A 27914-nucleotide genomic window follows, 5' to 3' on the forward strand; every position below is an offset into this window, starting at 1 on the left:
GAATGCTCGTCACAGACTTTCATTGAATCTGCTCTCTGGTTTGGAGTTTCTGGCCGGCCTTTCCTGGCAGCTGCTCCCTGACCTTGACACCACCCCGTGGCCGACAGGCATTCACTCCGCAGGGGTACCGGGCCTGACCTACCCCTCGGGACCAGAGGGGGCAGGAAGGGGGGCAGTGCGACCCAGGACGGGCCGGCGGGGACAGGGAGCCGAGGCCTCGGCGCACTCGCTGCCCGCACCGCCTGCCCAAAACCGGGGCCACGTGGCCACGCTGGAGTGACCGCGCCTATCGAACGTCAGGCGTGCGCTCGCGGGCCCAGCGAAAGCACCGGGGGCGTGGCCAGGCAGGGGCGAGCCTGGAGGCGCGCTGGCCCCGCCCCCGAGGCCCCGCCTCCGAAGCTGCGAGGCTGTGCGTCCGGCTGTTGCGGATAAAGTTTGACGCTGGGCGGGCGGCGGTGGGTCACGTGAGCGGAAGATGGCGGCTCCGGTGGGCAGCGGGGGCTCTGCGGTGTCGGTGCTGGCCCCGAACGGGCGGCGCCACACGGTGAAGGTGACGCCGAGCACAGTGCTACTGCAGGTGCGGCCGCGGGCGGGCTGCGGACGGCAAGCTGGGACGCGGCGGCGGCGACTTAGCGCCGGCCGCTCCTGCGGTTGCTGCGAGGGCCGCGGGGGCGGGGCCGGGCGGGACCCTCGGGGCGGGGTCTGCGACGGCCAATGAGCGGCCTCCTGGCGCGGCGGGCCCGCCCACTTATGCGCCGGGCTCCGGGTCCATGGGGCCAGGGGCGCAGCGCTCAGGGGCTGGCGGGGGTCGCGGCCTCTGCCACCCCCCCACCCGAGCCCGTGGTGCTCCGAGCCCGCCTCCGAGGGCCCCCGAACCTTGTCCCCACCCCGGGGTCGCCCTTCGGCTCGGTGTGCTGTGGCCGGGTGTGCTGAGTCACTCGCAGCACTTCACTGGGCAGCTGGCGGACGTCGATTGCATTACGTTGGAAATGCTTGTTGGGCCCTGATGTGTAGGGGACGGTGCACACACACGGTGGTGCAGGGGGCTGAGTCGATGAATGGTAACTCAGTGTGTGCAGGGTAGGGACTGGGGCTCCCGCCCAGGGGGCCACCTAGGACCCACTCGAGCTGACTCTCTGTGGAGTTTGAACTTTATTCTCTGTGGGGGGGGTCCCTGAGTGTAGGAAGATGTCTGTGGTGACAGGTTTGTTGGGGACCCGGTTTGTTGGGTCCCACAGAGCTGGGTTGACAAAGCAGACCCAGTGAGGAGGAGGAGAGAGCAGGATTTGCAGGTGAGGCGTGTGGAGCTGTTGAGTGGACGGTCCATCACCTGGCTTGTATTAGGCTTAGTCCCGGCTCTCCAAGAGGTGGACTCTGCCCTTGGCTGCCTCAGTGGCACTTGCCTACCCCCGCCGGGGCCCACCAGGCCAGATACAGTGGCTCATGCCCTCATCTCACCCCTAGGTCTTGGAGGACACGTGCCATCGGCAGGACTTCAACCCCAACGAGTACGACCTGAAGTGAGTTTGCTTTGGCCGGGCCTCGGGCACCAAATCCATCCACCCTTCCCGCAGGGCCCTGCTGAGGCTTAAACCCACAAGGTTTATTGTCTCACTCTCTGGAGGCTAGAAGCCCCTAATGATGGTGTTGGTGGCGCCGCACTCCCTCCAGAGGTCTAGGGGAGGAACCTGTCTTGCCTCTTCCAGCTTTTGGGGGCTCCAGGCATCCCTGGGCTTGTGGCCGCCTCCCTCCAGTCTCTGCCTCCCTGCTTCCTGTGTGTTTGTGTCTCTCCTCTTTTGTCTCTTATAAGGCTACTTGTCTTTGAATTTAGGGCCTACCATATAATCCAGGATGACCTCATCTCAAGATCCTTAATTACATCTGCAAAGGCCTTGTTTCTAAATAAGGCACATTCATGAGTTCTGGGTGTTAGCATGTGGATATATCTCTTTAGGGGCCACCATTCTACCCACTGCAGAGGGCTTTTGTGCATTTGGTTGTGTAAGTTCCTGGTGGAGCTCTGAGGGCAAGAGGAGGTGGTCATGGAGAAATGGGAAGAAACCTGCAAACTGTAGGTGGGTTCTGATGGCCTCACAGCCCCTGGAGTTGTGTGCACGGGTCTTTGTGTGCAGGCATTTTTCCAAAGAGAGGGCTTTTACCAGATTCTTGTGGGGTCTAAGGCAATGAAAGGGTCAAAACCCCGCACCAGTGGGTATGGATTTCTATCCCGTATGGGGAGCTTCCCATCTTAGCAGCGGCATGTCCTTCACGGTTTGGCTGTCCTCACATTCAGGGGTAGAGAGGAGCCCAAGGGGTGGGAGCCTGCTCTGCTAGACCTGGCCCGTGCTGCCTCTCATGTAGGGCTCTGCAGAGGAGGTGTGAGCGGAGGTGCCCTCATGTCATCCCAGATCTCTGCCTCTTGCCACCGAGAATCCCAGGGCCAGTGCTGGGCTGTCCCCTGGCATCCTGTCACAGAGCTATGTGCCCTTTCTTTGCTCTCCCTGAACCTGCCTGAGACCTCCAAGTGGTGCCTGGTTGGACTGTTACAACATGTATTGATTTTTTTTTTTGTCTCCTTTGTATCCACCAACTGTGTAATTTGTTTAAAAACTGCTGCCACTGCCACCGAAGGCAGCGTTTTGCATACGCATGTGTATGCACGTGTGTGAGACCCCTTCCTCTCATCTCCAGGGCTCTGAGCCCCCACTTCTCGGGTTTTCCTTAGGTCTTCTGTCCTGTCTCGCACTTGACGTTGAGGTTGTTATAAGGCAATTTCCAGCCAGTGTTGAAGATGGATATCAAAGTTGTTTCTTTCTCAAGTCTTCTAAACGCCCTATTCATGTTCAGAAAACCATTGTTTCCAAAGGCATCTTGGCATTCATGCCATCGGGTGACCACTTTGTGTGTATTCAAAGCTCACATTCTCTCACTAGTGCTGTAGTTTTCCCCCTAAACTTTCACTGAAAATAGAGCTCACAGTCTGATTTCTGAGAGGCATAAATAAGTTCTCTTTTTCACTCTCCTGGTGATTTATTCTGGCCGCTGTCTGTCTCTTGTAAAATCAAGGCCACACGGCAGAACTATTTTCTGCTGTGGGCAGGAGCTTTTCTGAGACCCAAGTGATCTATAGGGTTAACAGTGGTGGTTCTCCTTCCCATAGGGTTCCTGGGAGCTAAGGGGGTCAGGAGGAGAGGGCCCAGGGTCACTCAGGCTCCAGGGCCACCTGGCTGCCACCTTCCCTGCCCACGGGTGAGGCAGTGTCCAGGCCTCCAAGGCCCACGCCCCTTCCTCTCTCTCTCCTCTTCTCAGGAGTGGGTATCTGACTCCTTGTCAGTCCACCAAAGAGGTATAATCTGAGCTGGATATCGGGAGCTGCAGACTGTGGTCCCAGCACTGCCTTTGGGTGGCCTGGGCTACCTACTGGCACTTCTCATCTGAGTTTCCAGTTTGTGAAGTAGGGTGACCACGACCCTGACTGTGCTTCTCGGGAGGGCAGGCTGTCAATAGAGAGCAGCAGGCGTCTCGGAGGTCCCTGGATTCTCCACCTGCCCTCCTCTCCTGGCTTTGGATATTTCCACCCTGACTCACCAGTTCACTTTGCTCCCCTCAGTTCCTTCCAAGAACCATCCCTCCTTGGATCCAGGAGCTCTATGCATGAGGGTCAGAGGGGGCTGCAGGCCCGTGTGGGCATCTTCCTCATCTGTTGGAAGCTCTAAGCTGCCAGGTCCCTGTGCAGCGGCTAAAACATGCAGGACACAGGCAGAGAGACTGAAGGGCTGCTCCAGGGTTAGAGGACCTGGCTTTGTGAGCTAGGAATGGCGGGCTCAGCCCTTCATCTGTAACTCTCAGCCACCGTGAGGGCCTGGCTCTCCATGGAGACTTTAGGCCCGGTCATTCGTTTGTGTTTCTCTAGAACTTTTGCCTCTGTCACTGGTCTTTGGGGTGTGGCCCTGCTTCCAAGGGTAGCAGGAAGCAGGAGTGACAGGAGCGGGTCATTTTGGCTGATGGCCAGCAGCACAGGGAGAGTGGCCGCAGTGGCCAGACTGCTGCAGCTCCGAGCAGTGGCGACAGGGCATCGTTCTGTTAGAACTTTGCTGCACAGAGCACGGTGCACACCCCTTAGTCATACCCACGTGTGCTTTTATCTTCTGAGTTTGTACTTGGGCTGGTTGCTGCTTCACAGTCTGAAAGAGCAGGCCCTCGGTTTGCCCCAGGGGTGACCTGTCTGTGTTCTCTCTGTTCTTGCCCGAACTGTATCAGTGCTCACTCTCTCTTTCCTTTGGAAGACCCACTGCTGGAGTCAGGGACCCACTCTGTCTCTGCAGGCTTGCCGGCCGTCACTCTGTTCCTGCAACCTTGGCGCCATGGGCTGTGGAATTGCTAGCCAGACGTGGGCGTCACTCTGCTTGTACCGTGCTCCCGGCAGGGCTGGGCTGTGTTCGGGTCGGCGGGCAGCCTGTGGCTTTGGTCTGTTTTGCAGGTTTCAGAGGAATGTGCTTGACCTCTCTCTCCAGTGGAGATTCGCCAATCTGCCCAATAACGCCAAGCTGGAGATGGTGCCCATCTCCCGGAGCCGCGAGGGGCCCGAGAACATGGTAGGTGGCTCTCAAGGAGGGACTGGCGGCGCTGCTCCGCCCGGCTCTTCCACTGAGACCATTTGGGCCGCAGGATGTATCAGCAGCCTGAGCACACGGGGTGGGGAGCATGGGCTGTTGCAGAGGGCTGTGCAGACGAGGCACTTGTCCTCGTCCTCGGGTGAGACTGCCTTCTCTAGGTTAGGCCAGAGCCACTTTTCTACTCCAAAAGCTGATGATTGGAAATGAGACTTTTCATTCTTTGTGCTGAATGTTTTTGGGGGGCGGGGGGTGGAGAGGTGGTTAATTGTGCTGTGTCCGTATCAGCGTGCTGGCAGCATCCACCATACGACCTGATGTTTCTGGTCAGAAAATCACCAAGAGTCTTAGAGCCCACAGGACTCTGTGTGGTGTCCAGTGCAGCCTCACTTCTGGGACGAGGACACCCAGCTCAGGGGCGCAGGCTTCCTCTGACCAGCCTCGGCTAGACCACAGCCTGAGTCTTCTGACTGCAGCCCACTGCTTTCTACCAAATCAGTAACTTTTATGTCCTAGGGATTTAGCGAATGACACTAGGGTTACTGTGGATAGAGACAAGAATCATGGTGATAGCTGCTCTCTTGTGCACAGTGGGTCCTTTACATACGAAACTGCAAATTCTCCCAACACTGCAGGGAAGTAGTTTTCATCAGTGTCGAGAGGCAAGGAGGCTCAGGCCCTGGGGTGTTAGTTCTCTGTCCAGAGCCCACCAGGAGTCAGGCGCCTGGGGCTGAGCTTATTAATACACCTTTTTCCATTACAGTTGTGGTTCTCAGCCTTTCACATGGAAGCACCCTGACTTCCCTTGTGGGTTCTTTGGGTGTGTTGGAGACCCCCTCGCAGTTTCCCACAGAACACTTCCTCCTTTGTCTGTTATTGGGATTTAATGTAAATAAACGTGCCCTTGAGGAGTCCCTTGGCCAGAAGGGCAGGAGTAGCAGTGACCTAGAGAGTCACGCGCTGGGCTGTAACAGGTGGGGCTGTGCAAGGTCCTTACCTAGGGTCTCTGCACTCGTGCTTTAGTGTGTCTGTTGTTCAACAGAGGGACCAGAGGAGAATTTCCCGCCTTGTGGGTTATAGACTTGTGTCACTATTTAGGGAGATAATTGTTAAAATTATCCTGTAAAGCAGTGTGCTCTCTTAACCAAAATTCAGCAAACACAGTGCCCTCCACCTGTGCCCTAAGGATCAGACCTGGTCGGGGCTCCAGCTGGGATAGCTGCTCCTCTTCCTGACTTGGTTCCTGTATCTCGCCCCTCAGGTGCGCATTGCTCTGCAGTTGGATGATGGCTCCAGGTTGCAAGACACTTTCTGCTCAGGCCAGACACTCTGGGAGCTTCTCTGCCGTTTTGCCCAGATCAAGTAAGTGTCAGTGAGCAGGTTTGGGGCTCTGTCTCCCTCGGCCCTGGGGATGCTGCCACGGTCACTGGGGCTGGTCCAGAGCCACAAGCCTGAGCTTTGCTTTGGCCTCATACCAGCAGGTGCTGCTCACCAGTAGCTCATCTTTTTTACTCGGTGTCCTGGTATGACAGCCAGGCTGTGCCCTCCTGGAAGAGCTTGCGGGGAACCCAAGAGGTCCCCACCTGTGTGGTGAGCAGTGAGGGGAGAAGTGGGGTGCTGGGCTTCTCAGCTGACAAATGCTGCAGGTGTAAAACTTCCTTGTCATGAGAATGAGCTGTATTTAAAGGAAACATCTTGATGACAGTTGACGTGTCAGTTTCTATCTGGTGATGATTAATGGTTTAAACTTTATTTCTGAGTGTGTCAAAATGGTAGTTTTCTAAGTTTTGGTTTTTCATTGTGGGATGGAAGACTTTGTCCACTTTTAAACGTCTCAACCAACAGAGTGGAAGGGACCGTGGGAGGGTGTAGTGGTTGCTGTGTGGCTGTGGGCAAGTTGCTTGCTCTCTCTGGGCCTCCCAGGGGTGATGAGAGGATGAGATGAGTTAATGTGTCTCAAGTGTCGAGAACAGGACCTGGCCCATGGTTTGTCTGTGCGGAAGAGGGGACTCTGGGTAGGGCCGTCACGGTGACAGGGCCTCGCTCTAGGAAAGCCTGCTCTGATCTGATGTGGCACCCACTGCCTCTGCTGTCCCAGCATCCAGATTCCTGCTCCCCCACCTCAGCCACTCCCATGGAACTCCTCTCCCCGTATCTGATGTGCTGGTGTCCCCCTGTTGCCAGTTCTTTGTATGACGAGGCCACGGTGGGCTGCTGTGCCAAGACCGGCTGGCCCCTCCCCCTCCTACGAGCCTGGTCCTGGGCAGCTGGGGATGCCGCCCCTGCAGCCAGCTTCTGCTTCCTACCCGGATGCTCTCCTGAGAGAACTCTGTGCCCCCACTCAGGTGGCCTCTGACAGTATTAGTGCTTCTAAGATGAGTACACAGGCTGCCACCTCACTCTACTGCTCTTGGCACCTGTTGTCTGACTGGTTCCTCTGTCAGCTGGGGGGGTCAGGCTGCTGTTGCCCTTGTTTTCAGAAGAAGAAACAGAGACCCAGGGGAGGAGGGGGTGCCTCAAAGCCCAGGGCCTGGGATGTCAGCACCTGCCTTCTCAGCTGCTGAAAAGATGGGGCTTCTGCCTCTGTTTCTACTTCATTCTTTCATTTATTCAGCACAGGCTGGGCTGGGGCTCTAGTAGGAAGTTGGTCCTGGTCTCCCATAGCTAATAGGCAGGTATACAGAGCTACCAGAAGAAACTATCAGAAGCTATCACAAAGAAGAAGGGAAGATGCCTTGGGAGGTGGTGGGGAAGGTCGTGGAGGAGCCAGCTGCACTAGGATCTGAGAAGGAGCCATCTGGGCCAAAGGGGCAGCAAGTGCAAAGGCCCTGGGGCAGAAATAAGGAGAGGAGAAACACATGGAACACAGCGTGTGATTCTTCTCCCTCCCAAAAGGCAACTAAAATGCCATTAAAGGACTTTACAGAGATACAGCCTGGAGGATGGAGAGAGCAGGAGCTGAGGCAGTAACAGCACCTGGACGTGGGTGGGAAGGGTGACAAGGGGCCGGGGGGTGGCACGGGGGGTGGCCAGGGCAGGCGCTGGATGATGTGGGGTCCTAGATCCCCTCGCACTCCATGCTGCTGGTGCCAGAGGTGGTTCCCTGAGTAGGGTGGGGCTCTCTGGACTGGGGATGCCCTTGCTGTCCCGAGAACCGGGGTAGGTGAGCGTGAGCCCCCCATGTGGCTCCCAAAATGGTGGAAGCTCCCAATGTTGGGGGCATGGGTGGCTCCCCAGATCACCACCTGGATGCTGATAGCCAGCTGCACTGCGGCCAGAGCCCTGGGCATAAACAGGAGCCCACAGCCAAGGGTGCCCAGACATTTGAGCAAGGCTGACATGAGAGGCCAATGCAGACAGACAGGAAGAGATGGCAGCTGTCAGGACGGGTGACAGCATTTGTTCCTGTTCTCTGAGGATGGAGAGGCTGTTGGAACTGGAGCTGGATGCTATTAAAAAGGAACATTCAAAGATAAGAAGGGCTTCCCTGGTGGTGCAGTGGTTGAGAGTCCGCCTGCCGATGCAGGGGACATGGGTTCGTGGGGAGAGGCCACAACATTGAGAGGTCCGCGTACCGAAAAAAAAAAAAAAAAGATAAGGAAGAGCCCTTCGAAGCAGATCGGAAAGCTGCAGTAGAAGGTGCAGGGGTCAGCCACAGCTATGGATCAAATGGCGCAATCCCTGTCACGCATGACAAGGCGCCGCGTGTCTGGGAGTGGCCGGTGGCCTGAGGATATGATATGCCGTTCTACTCATGCGCCTGAGGGTTAGCCAGTGTGATTGGCTGGTCTGCGGCCTGACTGAGCGCATTCTTTCCGAGGTGGCAAATGCCTGAGGGCATGTGGGGTCGGCCATTTGAGGCTTGGGAGCCGATTCTTGGACCTGGGGTGCAGGGTCCCTGCCATCCCTCCTCCTGGGAGGAGCCACAGAGCCAGGCGGCCAAGCACAAGGATGGAGGCCAGAGGAAGGGGACTCGGGACAGGCCAGGCCGCTGGCTCCTGATACTGCATCTCTAGAAAGAAAACAGAAGCACAGGAGGAAGCTGGTAAAGATGGTGGGAAACCGTCCTGGAACCGAAGGGCATGTGTTTCCAGAGTGACAGGCCGGCTATGCCTGTACCAGTGGGGCCTCATCTGGTGGCATTGCTGTAACTCGTCAGGAGCTGGAGACGATGGGATGGTTCCCCACGCTCAGAGAGGGACAGCAGGCCTGCACAAAGGCCACAGGCTCCCCATGGCACCACCAAGAAGGTGGCCAAGCAGTGCCTTCAGAATACTGTAGGAAATTCATTTGTTCTAGAATTCTCTATTTTGCTAGATTGTTGAGGGGTGAAGATGAGACAAAGCCATTTTTAGACACAAAGGTCACCCATTTACCGCACACACCCTCTGAGCAAGCTGCCAACTGCTCCACCAAAGGGCAGGCAGGCAGGTCCACCCGGAAGCAGGCAGACGAGGGCCTCCTGAGTGGCGGCCCCAGACGCAGGCGCGGTGGGAGCCCGTGTTGCCAGGCCCCCTGCTTAGGCTGTGACCACCAAAAGGAGGAGTAACCCAGAGGGAGGAGACGGGGCTCCATGGTACGGGGTCCATCCACCTGGGAAGACTGGGTGGTTCCTCAGCTCTTGGCCTGGGGAGCCAGGGTCGCCCTGTCATGATGAAGCCTGATGCTCCCATCTGGCCCCCGAGTTGTTGGCTGGGCGGTCTGGGGGCTGCCTCTGGGGAGGGGCCGAGGTGCTGGGAACACTGGTTCACACGAGCCTCTCAGGACTGACTGACTCGGTAACCTGGGTTTAAGATACAAGAAACAGAACGTGGGGGCAGTGGGGACAGCGGCATAAGAAACGAGGTGACATCAGGAGGAGGTGGGCCCTGGGAGGGGTCATCGCGCAGGGACGAGTTCTTAACTCTCATGCAGCATTGAGCACAGCATGGCACGCACGCTCTCTTTCTTGCTGTGACTGTTTCGTGTTTTCTTGGAAATGCCCTCAGCATCGTTTCCATGGCTGTGCAGTCCTGTTCTGTGTGTGTGTGCGCGTGCGCCCGCATGCGTGCCCAGCCCATCCTGTGGACAGCTGGAGGTCTGTGCCCGACTCCGCCCTGAGCATTTACTCTGGAGGCAGAATTGCTGGCCCAGCAAATGGGGACTTGTCTAGGCTTCATCTCCAGAAGTGCAGGTCCGGGCCTTTCCTTGGAAGCTGGCACTCCCTAACTGTGAAGCAAGCTTCAGACGAGGGAGGGAGGGCAGCATCTTCAGCCCCAAAGTCGTGGCCAGATGCCCAGTGAGCTGGCGAAACCATGCTGGGGCTGTGCAGGGGCTGCAGTCAGCTGCCCACCACTGCAAGGGCCTGCCAGCGTGGGGGGCAGCCGCCTGACAGATCCGATGAGGCAAGGGAGCTCCGGCTGGCACACAGCAGCTCCCTTGCTGGCCGGGGGTGGGAAGCTCTGGGAATTCCAAGTGTCCAAGTCCCCACAGAGTGGGACAAGTAGGAAGCTGGTTTTTCTCACTTGATGCTTTTGGGAATGGTAAGCGTCCCAAGCAACTGGTGCCGTGCATGGCCAGGAGCTGTGGGAGATGAGCACAGCACCCTGGGTCCACTGTTGGTCAGGTGGCAGGTCCTTTGCATGGGGATCAGGGTGGATGGTGGCCCAGCCCTGACCCTAGCATCTGGAGCAACGAACTGTCCACTGGACATGCCATGTGGGCCACATGTGCAGGACACGGAGGTAATTCAGAATTTTTTGGTAGCCACATCAAAGGAAAGTAAAAACAGGTGTAATTAATTTTAGGAATATAATTAACTTGACTCAGTGTATCCAGAATATTCTCTGAACACGTAATCAACAGGAAAAAGGAGATATTTTACATTCTTTGTTGGTAGGAGGTCTTTGAAATCCGGTGTGTCTCACACTTGGAGCTGGCCTCCTTCTGGGCCAGCTGCCCTGCGCGTGCTCAGCACCCGTGTGGACGGGTAGCCGCCACGGATGGCACCGGCTCCATGTGGGCTGGCCCGTCCTCCTCTCTGCTTCTCGGGCGTCTGCTGCAGGGAGGGCTCCAGGCATGCCATGCCAGGCTGGATTCTTCCCTAAAGCCCGTTGCCCCTCTACACCTGGCCTGATTTCACAGCCAAGACCACTGGTCCATCTCAGCTGTGTTCATCCCGTGGGTAGTAAAAGCAGGGAGTCGAGCGTCCCTGGGAAAGGCAGGTGTCTGCCTGTTCTCTCAGGGTTGTAGGGCCCCCAGGGCACAGCGGGCTGCAGGGAGGGGCTGCCCCTGAGGTTGGGGGCCAGCCTGTGGTCACGCTGTGCCCAGACCCAGAGCCTTGTGGGCAGGCAGCCAGGGGCCTAGATTCAGGGCTCTCGCGCAGCACCTCCGCACCCCCGCCCCGTCTTGTTTGGGAAGGCCAGAGGCTGCTTTCCCCCTGCAACTCCCAACTCCGTCTGCTCTGGAGGAGGAGTCTCTGTGATTCGGCCGAGCCTCGGCCTCCTTGCTCCCTCTGGCCACAACCTCATCTCTTTGTGGGCTGGGCTGCTGGGTGGTGGTAGATGTGAGTCACCTGGCCCCTTGGGATGTGGCCTCATCCACTCTGGGCTTCCTTGTGGCAGCAGGGACCCCTCTGAGCCTGAAGTCACAGCTCTGTTAGTTTCAATTGGTTTTTGTCAGTTTTGGTTGTTCTTGTGTGGGAGTGCTGTCGGTGACACCTGAGTTTGTACCAGCCCAACTTGGTCAGGCCCAAACAGGTGACAAAAACAGAAGGGGCTCCAGATGCCTGCCTTGCCCCCAGTTCACAGCTTCACCTCCCCGCGAGCCCTGCCAGGAGCCATCTGGGTGGGCGGATGGCCCGTGTCTGTGGGGTTACACTCTCCATGGTGGTTGAAGAACACAGCAGCAGCAGCGCCTTTGCCCTGCCTGGCTGACCCTGCTGGCCCCAGGCCTGACCCCGAGAGCAGGTGTGCCGGCCTTAGGTAGAGTGAGATCCTGCCACTCCTCCCCAGCATCATCCCTTTGGGCCAAGTGGCGTCCAGTGGCTCTGCCTGGGCTGGGGGGTGGGAGCAGGTCCAGGGGCACAGGGGTCCCCAGGAGGTCCCCTCTAGGCTCCCTCCGAGACGCGTGGAGCTTTAGCAATGTCTGTTGCAGTGAGTGGTGGCTTCGGCTCTCCGTTGAGCTGGAACCTCCTGGTCCACTGTCCTCGGCCGGATGGGAGAGCGCTGTTAATTGGCTAGGAAAGTCTGGAAGTGATCTCGGCTGCCCCTCCCCTCGGCGTGTTTACAGGCCTCTCCTCAGATCCCACACGCGGGAATCCGATCCCTCTGGAGGAGCCGACATCAAAGCTGAGCTGCTGTTTGATGTCCAGGGGCCTCCGAGGGCAGCAGGCAGGCAGGCCTTCCCGGGTGCTGCTGTGCTCTCGTCCCTGTTTGTGATTTGTGGTCCCCACGCTGGCATCGGGTGCCCTGGACAAGGATTTCGAGGGAGGACGCCTGGCCAGAGCCCCTGAGAGCAGAGGGGACTCTGCCTGTCTTGTGGTGGGCAGTCAGCTTGCTTTCTGAGCCCAGGCAGCTGCTGTCTCTGTTGCCGTTGAAAGGGGCAGGACCCCTGTGTCTCCCCACCGCCTTCCTCCTCTCTTGCCCGGGGATCTTGTTTACTGGAGTATCTTCCCTCACTCTTTCTCTGTTTTGGTTTCAGGATGAAGAGCGTGTAGGCCTGGTCAGGGTTGTCTCTCTGGCACTTGGGGTCTTGTGTTTTCCTGAGGCCTGGCCACACGGTGTGTGCGGGGTCACACCCGCCATGGCCGGCCCCCACGTGGCTCTGGTCGAGGGCTGGAAGCCTTCCCTGGGGAGCAGCTTCTTTGTGAGCACAGCCTTGGGGAGAGCCCGGGGTGAGCTCCATGGGGACCGGCAACCTGTGGGAGGTGGCCAGGGACCTCTTCCAGGGGCCCCCACGGCAAGCTCTGGATTAGCTTGAGTGTCTCAGCCCTGGGCAATATGCAAAAGCATAAACTGAAAGCAAACAGGAGAGATGGGAGAAAACATGCTGAACCTGAGCCGAGGACAGTGTCACGGGTCTCGGGGACGGGCCCAGGCAGCCGAGTGTCCGAGTGTCTGTGTACAGTCACCAGCTCAGCCTCTGTGTCTCCCATCCCAGCCACCTCCTTGTCTGAGCCCTGGGCTCGGCAGGGCAGCACTGCACGGCCTGAGGGCGCTCCAGGTCTCCTACTCCGGCAGGCGCAACGCCTTGTGTCACCCTTCCTGGAGGAGAGGGTCAGGCCTGGGGCACTGCCGATAGGTCTGGGACACGCGTTTATTTGGGGGCTAGTTCTACGGGTATGTGTCAGGAAATGCAGGAATGAGCTTCCCTTGGTCGTCACAGGCCTGTGTGAGTGGCGTCAGCCATCCTGAGGGTGTGTGCGCGATTGTGCGCCTGCATGCCTGCCATCCTCCAGCCCGCCCAGCTGTGCTTCCTGGGGGCCCTTCCCTCCCGTCTCAGGGTCTGGTTTACAGGGGAGGGGCATTGGTGGCCAGGCCCGCTGCCCACCTCCGTGTTTGTCCTGGCATTGCCCCGCTCTCTCCTCGGAGTCTGTGTGATAGAGCCGTGCCAAGTGCTCCTGGTGCTTCTCGGGGCAGCAACCTTCTCGGGACAGCTTCAGATAAAAGCCCAGATCATGCCCTCCCAGGACTTTCTCATCGCCGACCCTGGGCACAGTTGACAGCAACCCAAGGCACGTCCAGGAGGTGGCTGGTGCTGCCTGTCCCCGTGTTCTGTGTCCTCCCTTTGCTCTGAGCCGGGAGGCCGTGGGCAGGTGGGAGACACCCCCAGGCCATGGGCTGATGGCCAGCCGTGGGGTGGCCAGGGTGGGCCCCCCACAGTGGCTGGCCAGGGTGCTGTCCCCAGGGCAGCAGTGTCCCCAGGCAGTGGCTACCTGTGATGCTTTCTTCCCTCCCCTCTCAGGGAGTGTCTGGACCGGCCGTGTGAGGCCAGCCCCGTCTGCGTGTACATGAGAGATGAGGTAGGTGAGCTGTGGGCCCACCCGCCTGGCCCGCGCCCTGCCGCCCACTCCCAGCCGCCACACAGGCCCAGCCCCACTTTCCAATCTGGAAAATTCACTCCTTTAGACCTTTCAAAGCAGCGATGGGCAGACTTGGGCCCTGAAAGCATGATGTGTTTCATGGAAAAAAGGCAGGACGCCGGGTCTGCTGGAACCAACTGTGGGCCGCCCGGGCTGCTCCCAAACCTCCCTCAGAGCCCTGTTTGTTTTCTCAGCTTCTCTCAAAGCCCAAGAGTCACAAAAGTGGTTTCATTTTAATAAATATTTGCTTTGCTCAAAGTTTTGATCTTTTTCAAAACCGAGTGTGGCGTGGTGCAGGCTTGGCCTGGCACTGAGGCCCTGCCTGTCCCCGCCTGCCCGCCCGTGACGGGGGACCCTCTTGGCGCTTGTCCCCTGGCTCACAGGGGCTTTTTGTTTCAACCCTGGCCAAGCGCCCTTTCCTGGCCTGGGGTGGCCACTGTCCCCGAGGGGCCCCTGGTGTAGACGGGGCACACCCACCTATTTATCCCAGTTTGAGGTTCCTGACCCAGGGCTCAGCGGGGCAGGGGTTCCAGGGCTGTGAGCGGGAGGGATCTGGGGGGATGGGTCCTCCCCTGGAGGAGACAGACCACTGGGCCTCAGGCACCTGGGCCTGGATCAGCTCCAGCCCTCAGAGGGCTGGTCAGCTGGCCAGATGTGCCTAACCCAGGCCTGAGCCCTTCCCACCCAGACCTCGGATGGGGTGGGGTTGGGGAGACAGACATGGACCAGCGAACAAATGCTCGGGTATAGATTGGGGTACAGGGGGCTGGACCCGGGCCTTTTGGGAGCTGTGGCTGGCTGGGGGACCCCACGGTGCTGGTGACACAGTGCCCAGGCTGGGGGAGGCAGCGAGGGGTCAGCAGGATGTCCTGTTCCCTCCTCACAGGTGACCGGCAGAGCCTCCTTGCAGAGCACGACGCTGCAGTCACTGGGCCTCACCGGGGGCAGTGCCATCATCAGGTGGGGGGGGTCTCTGAGTCTCGTTTAGTGAAGAAAACTGTGGTCTCAAGGGAGAGGAAACAGAAAACGTGGGGAAGCCCAGACCCTTGCTGGTCGCTTCTCCTGCCGGCAGTCTGGCGGGGCTGGGCACCATGGGGCGCAGCGTCAGGTGGGGGGTCTGCCCTCAGCCGGGCCGGCGTGGCGGCCCCACGCGCGCTCCTTCCCCCGTGAGGTGAGGCGGGTCGGGAAGGGCTGTGGGGTGCTTTCGGGGTTGGATTTAGTTTGGTAGTCACCAGAAGATACGATGCTGGCACTGTGAGACCCGGGGCTCCGTGTATGGCGTTTCATTTGCTTTCCGGGCCTACCCACTCAGGTTTTCCATGAAGCGACATGATTCCACTGGCAAGCAGGAGCCTGGGGTCTCCTGGAGCAAAAGCCCAGGAAGCCCGACCCTTTCCTTGTCGGCCGACCAGGCAGCCAGCAGCCCTCTGTTTCCACTGAATTCAGCAAGGCTCAGCCAGGGCGATGAGAGCCATCAGGATGGGGCAGCGAGCCCGGGGGCCGGCCGCGTGGATGGCCTGGGCCCGAAGCCAGCGGATGCTCAGGCGAAGCAGATCTCGAAGGAGCCCACACCAGCCCCCTTTGTTCCTTTCTCGGGTGGGGGACAGCGACTGGGGGGCCCCTCCGGGTCCGTGAGGCCTCTTATGTCGTCTTCAGCCAAACTGCCAAAGTCCTTCTCCAGCCCTGCAGGCCCCTCCCAGCCAAAGAAGTCGAGGCCTGGCCAGGAGCCCCAGCCGGAGCCGGAGCTGGTAAGGGGTGAGCTGGGCGCTGGGGTCCTTTCTCTTGACTGCACCTGACCTCGTGGCTGGTCAGCCCAGGGTGCAGCAGGGTTGCTGGGTGCGGTTTCATCTTCCCAGGGAAGCGATTTTTTGGTTTTGCTTTGCCTGAAATGAGCTTTCTTGAGGCACCATTTTCGATGTACAATTGATGAGTTTTGACAAACCTGCGTGTCTTGGCTGGCCATGTCACAGCCAAGAGAGCCATCCTTCCCAGAGCCTTGGACCCGGCACCTCCACCTTCTCCTGGGCTGGTGGGTTTGACTGGCTTTTGACGTGAAGGTGGTTTGGCCTTGATTGTGCCACGCCACATTGACTCCTGAGCCAGGCGTGCTGCAGCTCATGCGCTACGTCCCGCCGCTGGCCAGTGGGCATGTGGGGCACGCGCCAAACAGGCAGAAGAGGGTGAGTTTGCTCACTCTTCACAAGCTTGTGGGTGGGGCCTCGGGCGTCTCTGGTGGGGACTTCTTGGAAGTTCCTGGCGGCCGTCTGAGCCACGGCTGGGAGGAGGGCATGCAGCCCTCACGGAGCTGTGATGAAATGGCCCAGGCCCTGGGTTGCCTCTGTGACGCTGTCTTCTAGTCTGATCAGCTCTATCGAGGTACGACTTACTATATAGACACCTACCATCAGGGCAGCGTTAGGCTTTTTGTCTTCTCGATGTTGAATCTGTCTTTGGGCACCTTTGAGCTGTGACCTAGTCTCACATCCTCCCCCACAGTGATGCCCGCCCCCGTCCCCTGCTCTGACCGCACACAGACATGAGGGGTGTAAGGGGCCTTGCATCTTGGATCACGCTGAGCAAGAGAACCCCCAGGTGGGCGGCACCTCTGCAGAAGTCAGGCATGTGGCCAGTGTCTGCCTCCCCGCTGTCTGATGGAGGCCATCTCTGGTCTTCTGTGGGTCAGGCCAGCCTCGCCCTGGGCAGTTGCAGCCGTGTTGGAGCTCCTAAGAGGGAGGACAGGCGTGGCCCCTGTCGGGTTGGTGCTCAAGCTTGGCACCAGGGCAGGACTTTCTCCTTGGAGCGCCTCTGGGACTTTCTCCAGTAGGGCTTTCATGAGTTGTACGGCAGAGCTTCCATAGGCTTCTTTGTGTCCCTCTGTGTGACTGCTCCCTCAGCAGCGCTCACAGACTGTTTTCAGGAAAGGCGTGTTGTAGATTTCCCAACGTCTTGGGCTCCTGGGCTGTGCCAGGCCCCCTGCCTCTTGGGGTTGGCCCCTGGGGAGGCTCAGGCATTCATCCAGAGTCCAGCTTAGGTCTCTGGCTTGTGGCTGGAGAGGGTCTTTCCAGATAAAGAGACCTTACGGTGGGGCCAGCCTGGGTTTCCAGCCTGGGCTGCACGTTGTCACCTGTGGAGCCCTTGAGGCTGCACAGGTGCATGTGGGCGTTATTCGAGACGTAGCTGCGCCTTCTGAGTGAGGGCTCCAGGTTCTCCGTTCTCTTCTGCCCTTCCTTCCAGCCAGAGCGGCTCCATGTGCCAACACTCAGGGTCCACTTGAGGTTTTATGAGACGAGAAGGATGCCACTGCTGAAACGAATTCCTTTTTACAAATCACCTTTCCAGACGATGGAGAGCCATTGCAGGATTCCCTGCCTGGAGCAGGAGCTTGTGGAGTGAGGATGGCGAGGCTCCACCCGGGCAGTGGATGCTGCTGGTTTTTATACCCAGCAGCCTTGCTCACTTGCTTTACTGGTTCCAGCAGTTCCTAATTTTCAATTGGAGTCTGCAAATAATGTCAGTTTATCTTTTTCCTTGATGTCCTTACTTTTCTCATTTTTTTTTTTTTTTTTTTTTTTTTGTCGTATTGCAGTGATTGGGTCTCTGGTATCTGTTGAATAGCAGCAAATTTAGTGGGCATCCTTGTCTTGACCTTGATCTCACACAGAGTCATCTTAGTTTATCTATGAAAGATGCTGCCGGCTGTGAAAAGTCTTTATCAAATCAAGAGTTTCTATTCCTAATACTCTGAGAATTTTTCTTTATCAAAAGTAAGCGTGGTGCTTTATGAACTGCTTTTCCTGCATTGAGGTGATTCCATGCCTTCGCTCTCATTTAGTTCGTTTGCATGCTGAGGTTTTGGATAGATTTCCCCCATGAAGCTATGCTTGCATTCCAGGGGTCAGTCCGGTTTCAGTGATGTGTTTAGCTACACTCTGAGTTGCTGTTAACTAATATTTTAGTGCTGGAGCCTGCATCCTGTCTCTTCTAGAGCACCCTCCTCACTCTTGCTTTCAGGTCACACACTTGAAGGGGAGGGTGGAGGGGCAGGGGCACCTGTGCCTGCGCAGGGTGGGCCGTGCAGAGGCTCAGCGGTGGGACAGAGCCCAAGTTCCTGCAGAGGGCCAGGTGGCGGGGCCTTCCTCCTGCTTCCTGAACCATGCTGTGTGTGTCCTTGCTGAATGGATGGGGGAGGGGAGGAGAGGGGAACTGAGCCAGTCCCAAGCCCCGTGAATGTCCATCCTGGGGAGGTGGTGGTGGTGCCCTGGCTCTTCAGGGACCCCACTGGCTTCTACGCTGATGTCTGGGCTGCATCAGACACTAGTACGAAGCCCGCAGTCTCCCAGGCTCGTCACCTGGGCCCAGAATCAGCTTTCGAAAGCAGAGCCTTGTGGTTGGGGTGAGCCAGGGCCGGGGGCCCGACTCTCTTTGGGTCTGCTCTTTCTGGGGACCTCTAGGTTTGGGGGCCAGAAAACTAGTACCGGGGCTGGCTGTCTCCTTCTCCCACCCTAAAGGCTGTGGCTCTCTGCACCTCTTGGGAACCTGCTGCCTCCCCAGGGCTGTGTGGGGTGTGGCCTGGTCTTGGTGCCAGCCTGATAGGTGGTTGCTGTCAGGCGCAGGATCCCAGTGCGTCCCCCAGCGCTGACCCCAGGGGCCCCAGGAAGGAGGAGTCCTGGGGAGGGTCCGCCTGGCCGCCAGCAGTGCGTGGCTTTGATCTGGGAGCCCCAGCAGCTGGTTGATTGTGGAGCGTCCCCCGCCCGCCTGCCTCGCGCCTCCTGTCACACTGACAGCCGTGCACCCGGCTGGCCACATGCTGTCTGCTTTGTGTCCCCTCGAGTCCTGGGGGAGGGGAGAAGGGAACAAATCAGAACTTTTGGGGGAACTTCAAAGGTACACTTTAGTAATCAAAAAGAGTTTCCAAGTTTCCCATTAATGTTTCGCCTGTGTGTGGTTTTGGATTTGAATGAAGAGTCAGAAGAGACAGGATGAAATACAGGCAGGTCCTCGGCTGAGGCCCAGGATGGTTTACAGACCCGGGCGGCTCCTGCCTTTGATGTCAGAACATTAATTATTAGAAGGTAGTTTTACTGGCCGTCAGAAACGAGTGCGGAGAGAGGCTGGGGCTGCCCGGCGGCCCCTGGCCTGTCCTTTGAAGTCCTTCCGCTGGCCCAGGAGGCTGCCCCGCAGCTCTTTGTGCTGCTGGGCCGTGCTCCCAGCCGGCGTCCCCCCACGCAGCTGGCACAGGGGTTCGTGATCAAAGGCCCCGACCCCCTGGGAAGGGCGGGCTGACTGCAGTCGCCCCTGCCTGCCCCTCACCCTCCAGGGGATGGTCTCAGCTCCTGAAGACATGGCCTACTCCGCACCTTGCACCCACGTCTCAGGGCAGGCGTCAGCTTCGCCTCTGGCTGTCCCCGGTTTACGGGAAGGTTTAGAACAGGCAGGGCTGGGGGGAGCCTGGCCAGGACCTGGGGCCTGGGGTGGACCGAGAGCAGTGCCCCTTGCTGCCCTGCCACCCTCGTCCTCTTGGCCCGGGGTGCCTGTCTGTGACATGCTCCCAAGAGCACAGCCCGCTGTCCCCCCGTGTGTGGGCCCAGGGCGTGGTGTGAGCCTGTCCCTGCCCTGCCAGTGTTTGTGGACAGTGCCGGGGCTCTGGCCTCGGCCTTAACTTGGGATGCCCTTTGAGGTTTTCTGGCAGATGGGTCAGCAACTTTGAAGGCCCCAACTGAGTCTTGAGGCGGTTTTTAAAGCCTGGTGACAGGCAGGTGCCTCCAGCTGTCCCTGTCATGCTGTGTCTCAACCATGACTGGGCTTGGGGGAGAGACAGATGCCCAGCCTGCGAAGCCATGGAGAAGCGGTGGGCAGGGCGCCCCGGCTGCCAGAGTACCCCCTGGAACTCCAGAGCTGCCCGCAGGGCCAGGCAGCCTCGTTTGCAGGCCCCCATCCTGATTGGGCTCAAGGGGCTCCTTCTGCGGGGTTTCCCCTGGCCCTTTGGTCTGCTGTGTGCACCCACCCCGGGGCTTGCTGGCCTGGAGCAGGCGTCTTCCCCTGTGCATGAGGAGAGCCACCCCATGCCTTACGTTTGCTTATTTCAGTCCTTTGGGGGTTCATGCACCGCGTGTACAGACAGGTGGGGCCACACCAGGGCACTGGAGCCACCGGGTTTCAAAGTGTGCCTGCGTCACTGTCGCAGCCCAGTGTTTCTCTTCTTAAAGATGCTCTCATTTTTCCTGCTTGGAAGGTGGGCAGGCCCAGGTGTGGACGTTGGCCCAGGGCTGGGGCAGGCGCGGCCTCCGCCTGTGCCGCTGGCAGGCCCAGCGGATGAGGGGCTGGAGTTCAGTGCAGCCTTGCCGGTCAGGCCCGGCCTCGTGCTGGCACGTTGCTCCCTCCAGAGGGCGGCCAGCTCTGAGAGTGACGGAGGCTTGGCCCACGTTCCTCCCGAGTAGTGTTTCATTTCAGCTCCAAGCCTCAAGGGGAAACGCTTCACATTCCCTGTTACCGAAAACCATTGTCAGAGGACAGTCTGGGTAAGAGGGAGGCGGGAGGGCGGGAGGCAAACAAGAGCCCTCACAGGGAAGCTGGAAAATCTGGGGTTGAGGTCACCTCCAAATAGTTTTTACATTTTTTCTCCCTGTGTCATCATGTCCTGGAAAATTACTGTCAAGAAAATGAAACCTCAGCAGGCAGTGAGGCCGCTTTTGACATGAGGAGACCCCTGTGTGCCCAAGTGGGTTCTCAGCCACTCGTGTGGCGGCCACTGGAGCATGTCCACTGGCTGTTGGGGGAAGCCGTGGGCCCACGTCTCAGCCCAGAGCCCCGTCCCCTGGTCCCCTCAAGGCCTGGCCTCTGACTGCCCGTGGCATGGGGCTGAGGGTAGGCAGTGCCCTCACACCTTCCTCCCCTCGGGTCTCCCTCGAAGGGTCCATCCCGGTGTGACAGAGCCTCTTTCTGAAGGCACTGGTGGCCGTCCACAGCTGGTGGCTGGTCCCCAAGTCCCCATGGCTGAGTGGCCCAGGTGTCAGGCCAGTGTCTTTGCAGCCTCAGGCCGTCACCCAGGGCCTCCTCTGAACATCACCCGCAGAGGATGCTCCTGTTCCCCTACCTCTGGAGGGTCCTTTCCCTCCCAAGTGCCCTCTGGGCCCCTCGCCAGTACCCTCCAGTTCGCAGACAGCCTGACTCGTCTGCTCCCTCCGTCCACCTCCCTCCTTTCTGGTCTTCTGGGTGTTCTCTTGTCTTAATACCCTCGGTGGAGGCTGGGACAGGGGAGTCTTTGCTAGGGTCGTGTGCTTGCAGGAAATGAGAGACCCCTGCTGGGCATTCCACCAGAAGGATCGGGTCTCTTGCGGCCCCGCCCTTGGAGCCTGCAGACACCTGCCGCTCCTCCCCTCAGGATCATGCCCGTGCCTGTTTTCTCACCTGTCATGCGCTGTCATGTAGCCCCCCCACCCCGTGGGCTCAGACCCCAGGCTCTGGCTGCCTCCTCATCATTCTGCTCATCTTCTAGCCGACAGTGACATGCCCACAGCGTCGGGGCCACCGGGGGAGGGACCAGCTCCTCTGGCGTTCCTGAGGTTAAGGGGTGGGGGCGGTGGGAGACGGGGCCGGGGCTGTGCTCTGGACACTGACAGCGTTCAGGAGCTGAACCTTGAGCTGATGATGGAAAACCTGCGACTTTGGCAGGATGACCCAAGCCTGGTGACATTGGGTTCTTAGTGGAGGCGTGTCCTCTGAGTGGCTCCCTGGTAGGATCTGGAGGAGTAGACCTGGAGATTTGGGCTGTGAGGGCCAGCTGTCAGGTGCGCTGAGAAGGTTCTAGGCCTGCCACCCCACCAGCATCCTCGGGCACCAACTGGGAGGTTCATCTTGGAGGCCCATCCTGGACCCTGGGGCTGTGTCCCTCGGCCAGCACACAGGAACCCAGTCCCCATGGTGAGGGCGCTGAGGCCCTCTGACAGTGGCCACTGTATGCGTTTTGTTTTTTTTTTTTTTTCTTAATGGTGTCTCATCCTAGATCTCTATTCTCCATCCAAAAACATCCCCATAAATCCACCTAGGATGGGAGCTGTGCATAATAACTGCCCATGACCAAGGAGCGGCGGGTAAAGGAACAGCAAATGCGGGCTAGATTGCTGGCAGAGCATTGGAAGTGAGCAGGGCCAGGGCTTGGCCTCCGCTGGCGCCGTGTCTGCCCTGCTTCCTCCCACGTGGAGCGGTCAGACCCACTCCTCCTTTCCTGGTCTCTCTCCTCTTTGCGGTGGAAATATCTGCTGGGCAGGCTACGTGGAGGTGTTTGAAGCCCCCTGGCTTCTCCCTCGGTCATTTGGTAGGACAGGGTGGTCCGTCCTACCGGCCCAGCCATGGACATCCACTGTTCTCATGGGACAGGGACCGCCTGGGGTCCGGTTGTGGCAGCAGCTCTGGGACTTGGGTGGTCTGGCCCCTGGGCTCTGATGGGCAGCAGAGGCTGCTCGGAACCCTGGCTCCTCTGCCCAGGAGCAGGGAGATCCCCAAGACGCAGGGCGGTGCAGGAGAATGAGAGAGTGGGATCTCGAGGTGGCTCTCTCCCAGTGCTCTGGTTCCCATGTGGGACCCCGGCTCCTGGCTGCTCTTGGACAGACAAACGGGCTTCTGGAGCAGAGCTGAGGCATGGGAGGAGGGGTGTGAATCGAGGGTAGATCCAACGCGGAGAGAGATTTTTGTCTGCTCACTTTCTGACTGAAAGTCAGCGGCCCCTGAGCAGCATGAGGCCAGCAGCTGGTGTCACCTGCATCCCTGTTCTGGAAGTTGTGGGAGGGTTGTAGGAAGTGCTAGCAGTCTGCAGTCCTCCAGGTTACCCCTGGGCTGTGCACTGGAAGTACCCAGCAGGACAAGGAGGCCGGAGTGGCCCCGTGCACTCAGGGTCGGACTTCCCCAGCCGTGCCCCCTGGGGATCCGGGGGCCTGTCTGATGGTCAGGCTCAGCTCCAGGCCATGGATCACAAGTCACCCAATTGCTGGATTCTCGGGGTGACTTGTGTGCCCAGAACTGGGTCCTCGGAGGGCGGGACTGGGACAGGGAGGTCCCAGAGCTTGCTCGTTGGCTTGTGGGCTTTGTGCTCGAGCGCCGGGTGGCCTGGCACTCATGGACACGGCGGCGCCCAGCTCAGGGACATCCACATCTGCCCTCGCCCTCCCCCAGGAGCCCAGGCGAGTGCTCGGCCCTTCTGGAATGCGGGCGCCATGGCTGTGGGGGGCAGCCTGGCGCCTGGCATCTTGTTATAGAAAGCTCTGGCATGGATGGCCTGTGGGCTGCAGGAGGCTTGTGGCTTTGAGGGGGCAGCCCCCAGGGGCCTCGGTCAGCCACCTACGGACCCCACTTCCCGGGCCTCAGCCAGCCCTTCCTGGCCACCCTGCCACAGTGCCTTGAGATCAGTGGGGCTTCCTGGCGAGAACCCACCTCCCTTCATTACGAGGAGTGACGCAGCCGTGCGCTCAGGAATGGCAGAGGCCTGCTGGCCTGGGCAGTCAGGGCCTCGGGTGTGGCTGGGGGAGCAGCCCTGGGACACCTGGCAGGTACACTGGGCAGCTTCAGCCCTCTACCAGCCCCAGGTTGGTGAGTCTGACCTCTAGAGTGGGTGGGGCTGTGGTCAGGCAGGAGCGCAGGAAGGGATGATCGGAGAAGGCTGCTGAGCCCGGCTCTGAGTGTTGAAGGCAGGAGGTGGGATTTCGGTGCCGGGCTGGGGCGGGGAGGAGGGGGCGGGCCGGAGCAGAAGGCAGAGAAGTGACCTCACCCCAGACGGCCTGTGGATGTTCTGTGCGAGGGAGGGCAGGACCTGGCGTGGGCCCTGCCGGCCCAGCTGGACACCTCTGTCAGGCCCGGCTCCATGGGCGGCCTCAGCGCCGTGAAGGTGTCTCCCCACATGGTCATGTGGGCTACACTCGCTACAATTACCCACCCGGAGGCACTGTGAGCAGAGCAGGCCCTGCCTTATAATTTCCCTCTCTGTTGCTGCCAATTAGGAGAGACGCTGTCCCTTCCTGTGTCCCCACGGTGGGCAGAGGGTGGGGCCGGCTGCTCCCCCAGAGAAGGGAGGAGGGGTCAGCCTGGCCATGGGGCCAGCAGCTGGCAGGTTTTTGCCAGATCTCTAATTTGGGGGCTGTTGCTTCTCCTGCCCCTCCCGTGGAACCGCTGACATGGCCGTGACCAGGGCGCTGCTCCCCAAGTTTGTTTCCCACTTGGGAGACCCTGATAACAGGTAGCTCCCTGGGGCTCGTGGGGAGCCCCCAAGGAGACAGGAAGTGAACAGAGATGCTGCTGTTCACCCACTGCCCAAGTACCCCCCCAGCTGTCAGGGTGCCAGCTGACCCAGCTAAGCCAAGACCCCAGGGCCATGTGCCCTCTTGGTGAGTGAGGGTCTCAGCGTCACTGTTGCTAAGCAGGCAGGCATGGGGGGAGGGGCTCCAGTCCTGGACAGCCTCGGCTGTCCCGTGCCCCATCCTGGAGCCCCGGCCCTGGCCATGGGCTGACAGGCGGGGCCGGCAGCACATGGCTCAGCCGGGGTCTGCACGGCCACCCCAGCCCCCTGGGGTCGGGAGCCTGGGCCCTTCCTGGGACCTGCATCAGCCGAGCCCTCTGCCTGCTCAGCCAGTGGACCGAGACCCCGTGGTGTGCCACCCTGACCTGGAGGTGCTGCTCCAGGCCTGGCCTGCGGAGCTGCCTGACGAGTTCTTCGAAGTGACCGTGGATGACGTCAGAAGACGCTTGGCCCAGCTCAAGAGTGAACGGTGGGTGTGCACCTGGCCCCTTCAGAGACACCTGTGCCCACGGCAGCACCTCGGAGGGTGAGGGGGCCCAGGCAGGGGGCTCCTAGTCCTGTCTGGCCCTATGTTGGGGAGCAGCTCACGAAGTCCAGGGGGACGAGGGAGAAACCCAGAGTCCAGCTGGTGTGGGGCCTCTGCTCTGGTCGGGGAGACCTGGGACCTTCACCACTGCCACCCCCCACCCCCCCACCCCCTGCCCCAGGAAGCGCCTGGAAGAAGCCCCCTTGGTGACCAAGGCCTTCAGAGAGGCTCAGATGAAGGAGAAGCTGCAGCGCTACCCTAAGGTACCCTGGGGCGGGAGGTGGTCTGCACATGGCTCTGCACTGGGGCCTCCCGTGGCTCCTGCAGCCCACAAGCCACTGGCCATGGTCTCCTGTACTTCAGCCCAGGCCTACACGGCCGCGGTTCGTTAATGAGCCAGGCAGCCCCATTCTAAGATGAAAAATATCAGTGTGTTTTCACAAGTGCACATGGGTACTTGACTGGTCCTTGTGTCCAGCCCGTGGGGCCAGGAGCGTTGGGGCAGCCAAGGTGAGGGGGTGCTGGCCCGGCGTGGCTGGGGGACCTAGCCGTCGTGGGCCCAGGGGTGCGGACGCCTGGATTGGACTCCAGCTGTCTTGTTGACCAGCTGGCTTGTCCTGGCCTAGGTGGTCTTGAGGGTCCTGTTTCCTGACCGCTACATCCTGCAGGGCTTCTTCCGCCCCAGCGAGACCGGTGAGCAACCCCGTCTGGGCGTCCGGGAGGGCGGGGGGCCCTATGAGCTCCTCCAGGCTCCTTCCCTCTGGGCCATGGGGCAGGCAGCGGGTGCAAGGCTGGGGGCCGGCTCACGTTGGAGGCTCGGCAGACCAGCCGGGCAGTACCCGTGGGACTGGGTGGCCCCATGCACCCATCTGTTCTGAGTGTGGGCAGGACAGAGGGGCACCCAGAGAAGGGTGGACCCAGGGCTCCCCCACGTCCAGTAGCGGGGTCTTTGGCCTGGGGCTGCAGCTCACCTGGAAGGAAGGCAGCAATGCCACCAGTTCTGAGTGGGGTTCTTGGTGACCTTGGGGAGCGGGTCTGCACACAGGTTGGACCTGGCTCATCCCATTGCAGAGGGGGCCCGGCCCTGGAGTGGGTCTGAGTGTGGGATCCCTGCTCACCCCACCCTTCCTCCTGCAGTGGGGGATTTGCGGGACTTCGTGAGGAGCCACCTGGGCAACCCCAAGCTGCCGTTCTACCTGTGTAAGTGCTTTTCTGGGACCTCCTGCTCAGCAGCCCTGGCATCTCCCAGTTGGGGCTTGAAGCAGCTCTTCCCACAGAAGCAGCATCATGGGGCAGGCGGGTCCTGTGCTGGTGTCCGAGCACGAGTCCGGGGCTGGGGAAGTTGGGGAGGGAGGCTGACCCTGCTCAGCGTCCCTGTGCCCTTTGCTTCCCACCTGGCCAGGAGCTGTAGGGGCTGGGGGCACAGGGGCGAGCTGCTGGGCCTCCTTCGGAGGGCGTCTGGGTAGCGAAGGGTCAGGCCGCAGGGCCGCACAGGGAACTGTGCAGGGCAGGTGTCCCCTTGCAGGTGAGTCTGCCCGAGGCCCTCTCCCCAGCTTCTTGCTGGGTTTTTGCCACAGTAGAGTGATGGACGGGGATGTGAGCCGAGGGGTACTTCAGAAATCCCTCAGCTGATGCCTATGGCCCAGGCCTCCTGCTGACTCTCAGGCCTGCCCTGGGGCGGGGGGTGCATGGGCAAGGGATGGGGGGGTGATGGGGGGGGCAAGGCGTTTCCTGGTGCAGACAACCATCTTTCCGCAGTCATCGCTCCTCCAAAAACCATCCTGGACGACCACACGCTGACCCTCTTTCAGGTACTGCCTGCCTGCCTGCCTGCCTGGCTGGTGGGTGCTGCTAGGGCTGGCCCGGGAGGGGCACCTGCCCAGGAGGGAGCGTGAGGCCACAGTCAGGAGTATGCTAAGGCCTTTTAGAGGGGTGGACTAGGAGGGAGCAGAGTGCCTCTGAAGTCAGTTTGAGGGCTTTCCAGCCTCCTCTGTATCCTGCCCCGGTGGGGATGGGCCTGCCCGGCTGGCTGCCACCGTCCTGAGCCAGGACTGCCCCTGGGTCTGGGTGAGAAGGGGCTGGCAGGTGGGGCTGCTTAGGGGAACCCCTTAAGGGCCAAGGGTCAGAGGCCTCGGCTGCAGGTGGCCAGCTGCCCAGACTGGAGGGGCTGCTGCCAGGCCTGCTGCCCTGCCCCTGCCTTTCCCCTGGGCCCTGTGGCCTCCTCTGGGAATGCCATGGTGGGCCCTCCCTGCTAGCTGGAGGCCCCTAGAGCTCCCAGGGCGAGGAGCGTTGATCCGGTGCCCTGCTGGGCTGCAGTCCAGAGCAAGAAGGAATGTCCTGTCCCTTCACCCCAGGAGAGCATCCTGAGGCCTCCCCAGCCCTCTAGCCTAATGGTTTCCTCTTAAAGTGTCTTCAGATATTTTAATTAGTAACAGAGGCTGGCCTTTGTTAAGTGGCCAGCAGGCCCTGCAGAGGTCTGAGTTGGGGCAAGGGGGTCTGCTTGTTGCTCAGGGCTGCCACCGTCATGGGGGGATGGGGCCAGACCAGCAGAGAGGCTGGAAGCCCACCAAGGAAAGGAGTCAAGGTTGGTGTGAGCAGGGTGCTTCCCCCGCCCCCACTCCCCCTTCTCAGCCCCCTTCTGCAGCCCTCCGGGAGCCCCAGAGGCACTGGGCCTCCTTCCTCTATCCCCACCCTCCCTCCCCACTCTCCCTCGCTGGCCAGCCTGTTGATAAACATTGAATTTGGAAGATGCTTTGGGATGGAGAGGGGCCAGCGTCCAGGCACCCCCCTCCAATTAGGAACCCTGGGGTGCTGCCTGTCCCGCCCACGTGGCCTGATTCCTGGTGACACTCTGCCCCCCGCTACCAGCAGCCGTCTCCTTTCATCCGTCAGCTCGCCCTGGAGCCGTGGGGCCTCTGCTCGGAGTGGCGTCCCTGCCCGCCCGTGATCAGAGAGCTGGCAGGGCTCAGGGAAGGAAGGCTTCCTCCCTCCTGCGGGTGAGCAGGCGCGGGCGCGGAAGCTGCTGGCTTTCATGTCCCTGGCAGGGCCGCATTCTGGCTGCCGGCTGCCCTGGAGTCTGCCCGGGGGCCGGTCCTGCGCCCCAGAAAGTGACAGCTCAGGGTGGGTGTGGGGGATGGCAGCCCAGTGCCCTTTTTGGCCACTGGATCAGGAGAGTGACTATTCGTTGGGAGAGGCCAAGGGTGAGGCCAAGGATGGGAGGATGCAGAGGACCCAGTCCTTGGACACAAAGGTCCCCAGCACCCCACATCATACCTGCTTCCTGGGACTGAGCCCCCTTAGTGCTGGTGCTGCCCCAAGCCTCAGGGACCTCACTCGGCTCCCGTCTCAGCCACCACCCCCCCACTGCCTCACCCAGAGCCCCTCCGTCACCCTTAGTGATGCCCTTAGTGGGCCCTGAAGACCACCACG

General features: G+C 60.1%; 1 protein-coding gene across 4 annotated transcripts; it reads left to right on the plus strand.

Annotated features, from left to right (window-relative positions):
- The first annotated feature begins 423 nt into the window (after positions 1 to 423).
- ASPSCR1 (ASPSCR1 tether for SLC2A4, UBX domain containing) lies at positions 424 to 27500 on the plus strand. Of its 4 annotated transcripts, none has more exons than XM_028498134.2 (13): positions 424 to 577; positions 1465 to 1520; positions 4481 to 4595; positions 5875 to 5975; positions 13557 to 13614; positions 14561 to 14634; positions 14987 to 15422; positions 24289 to 24428; positions 24667 to 24748; positions 25112 to 25178; positions 25623 to 25685; positions 26244 to 26296; positions 27354 to 27500. In XM_028498134.2, the coding sequence occupies exons 1-13, from the start codon at positions 476 to 478 to the stop codon at positions 27483 to 27485; spliced, it is 1479 nt and encodes a 492-aa protein (XP_028353935.1). In that variant the 5' UTR covers positions 424 to 475; the 3' UTR covers positions 27486 to 27500. The 4 variants fall into 4 exon arrangements, with proteins under 4 accessions (XP_028353935.1, XP_054946361.1, XP_054946362.1 ...); XM_055090386.1 differs by having other exon boundaries at positions 27357 to 27500; XM_055090387.1 differs by having other exon boundaries at positions 426 to 577; positions 27378 to 27500.
- The last annotated feature ends 414 nt before the right edge of the window (positions 27501 to 27914 follow it).

The sequence above is a fragment of the Physeter macrocephalus genome, chromosome 14 (genome assembly GCF_002837175.3).
Source record: "Physeter macrocephalus isolate SW-GA chromosome 14, ASM283717v5, whole genome shotgun sequence".
Taxonomy (NCBI): domain Eukaryota; kingdom Metazoa; phylum Chordata; class Mammalia; order Artiodactyla; family Physeteridae; genus Physeter; species Physeter macrocephalus.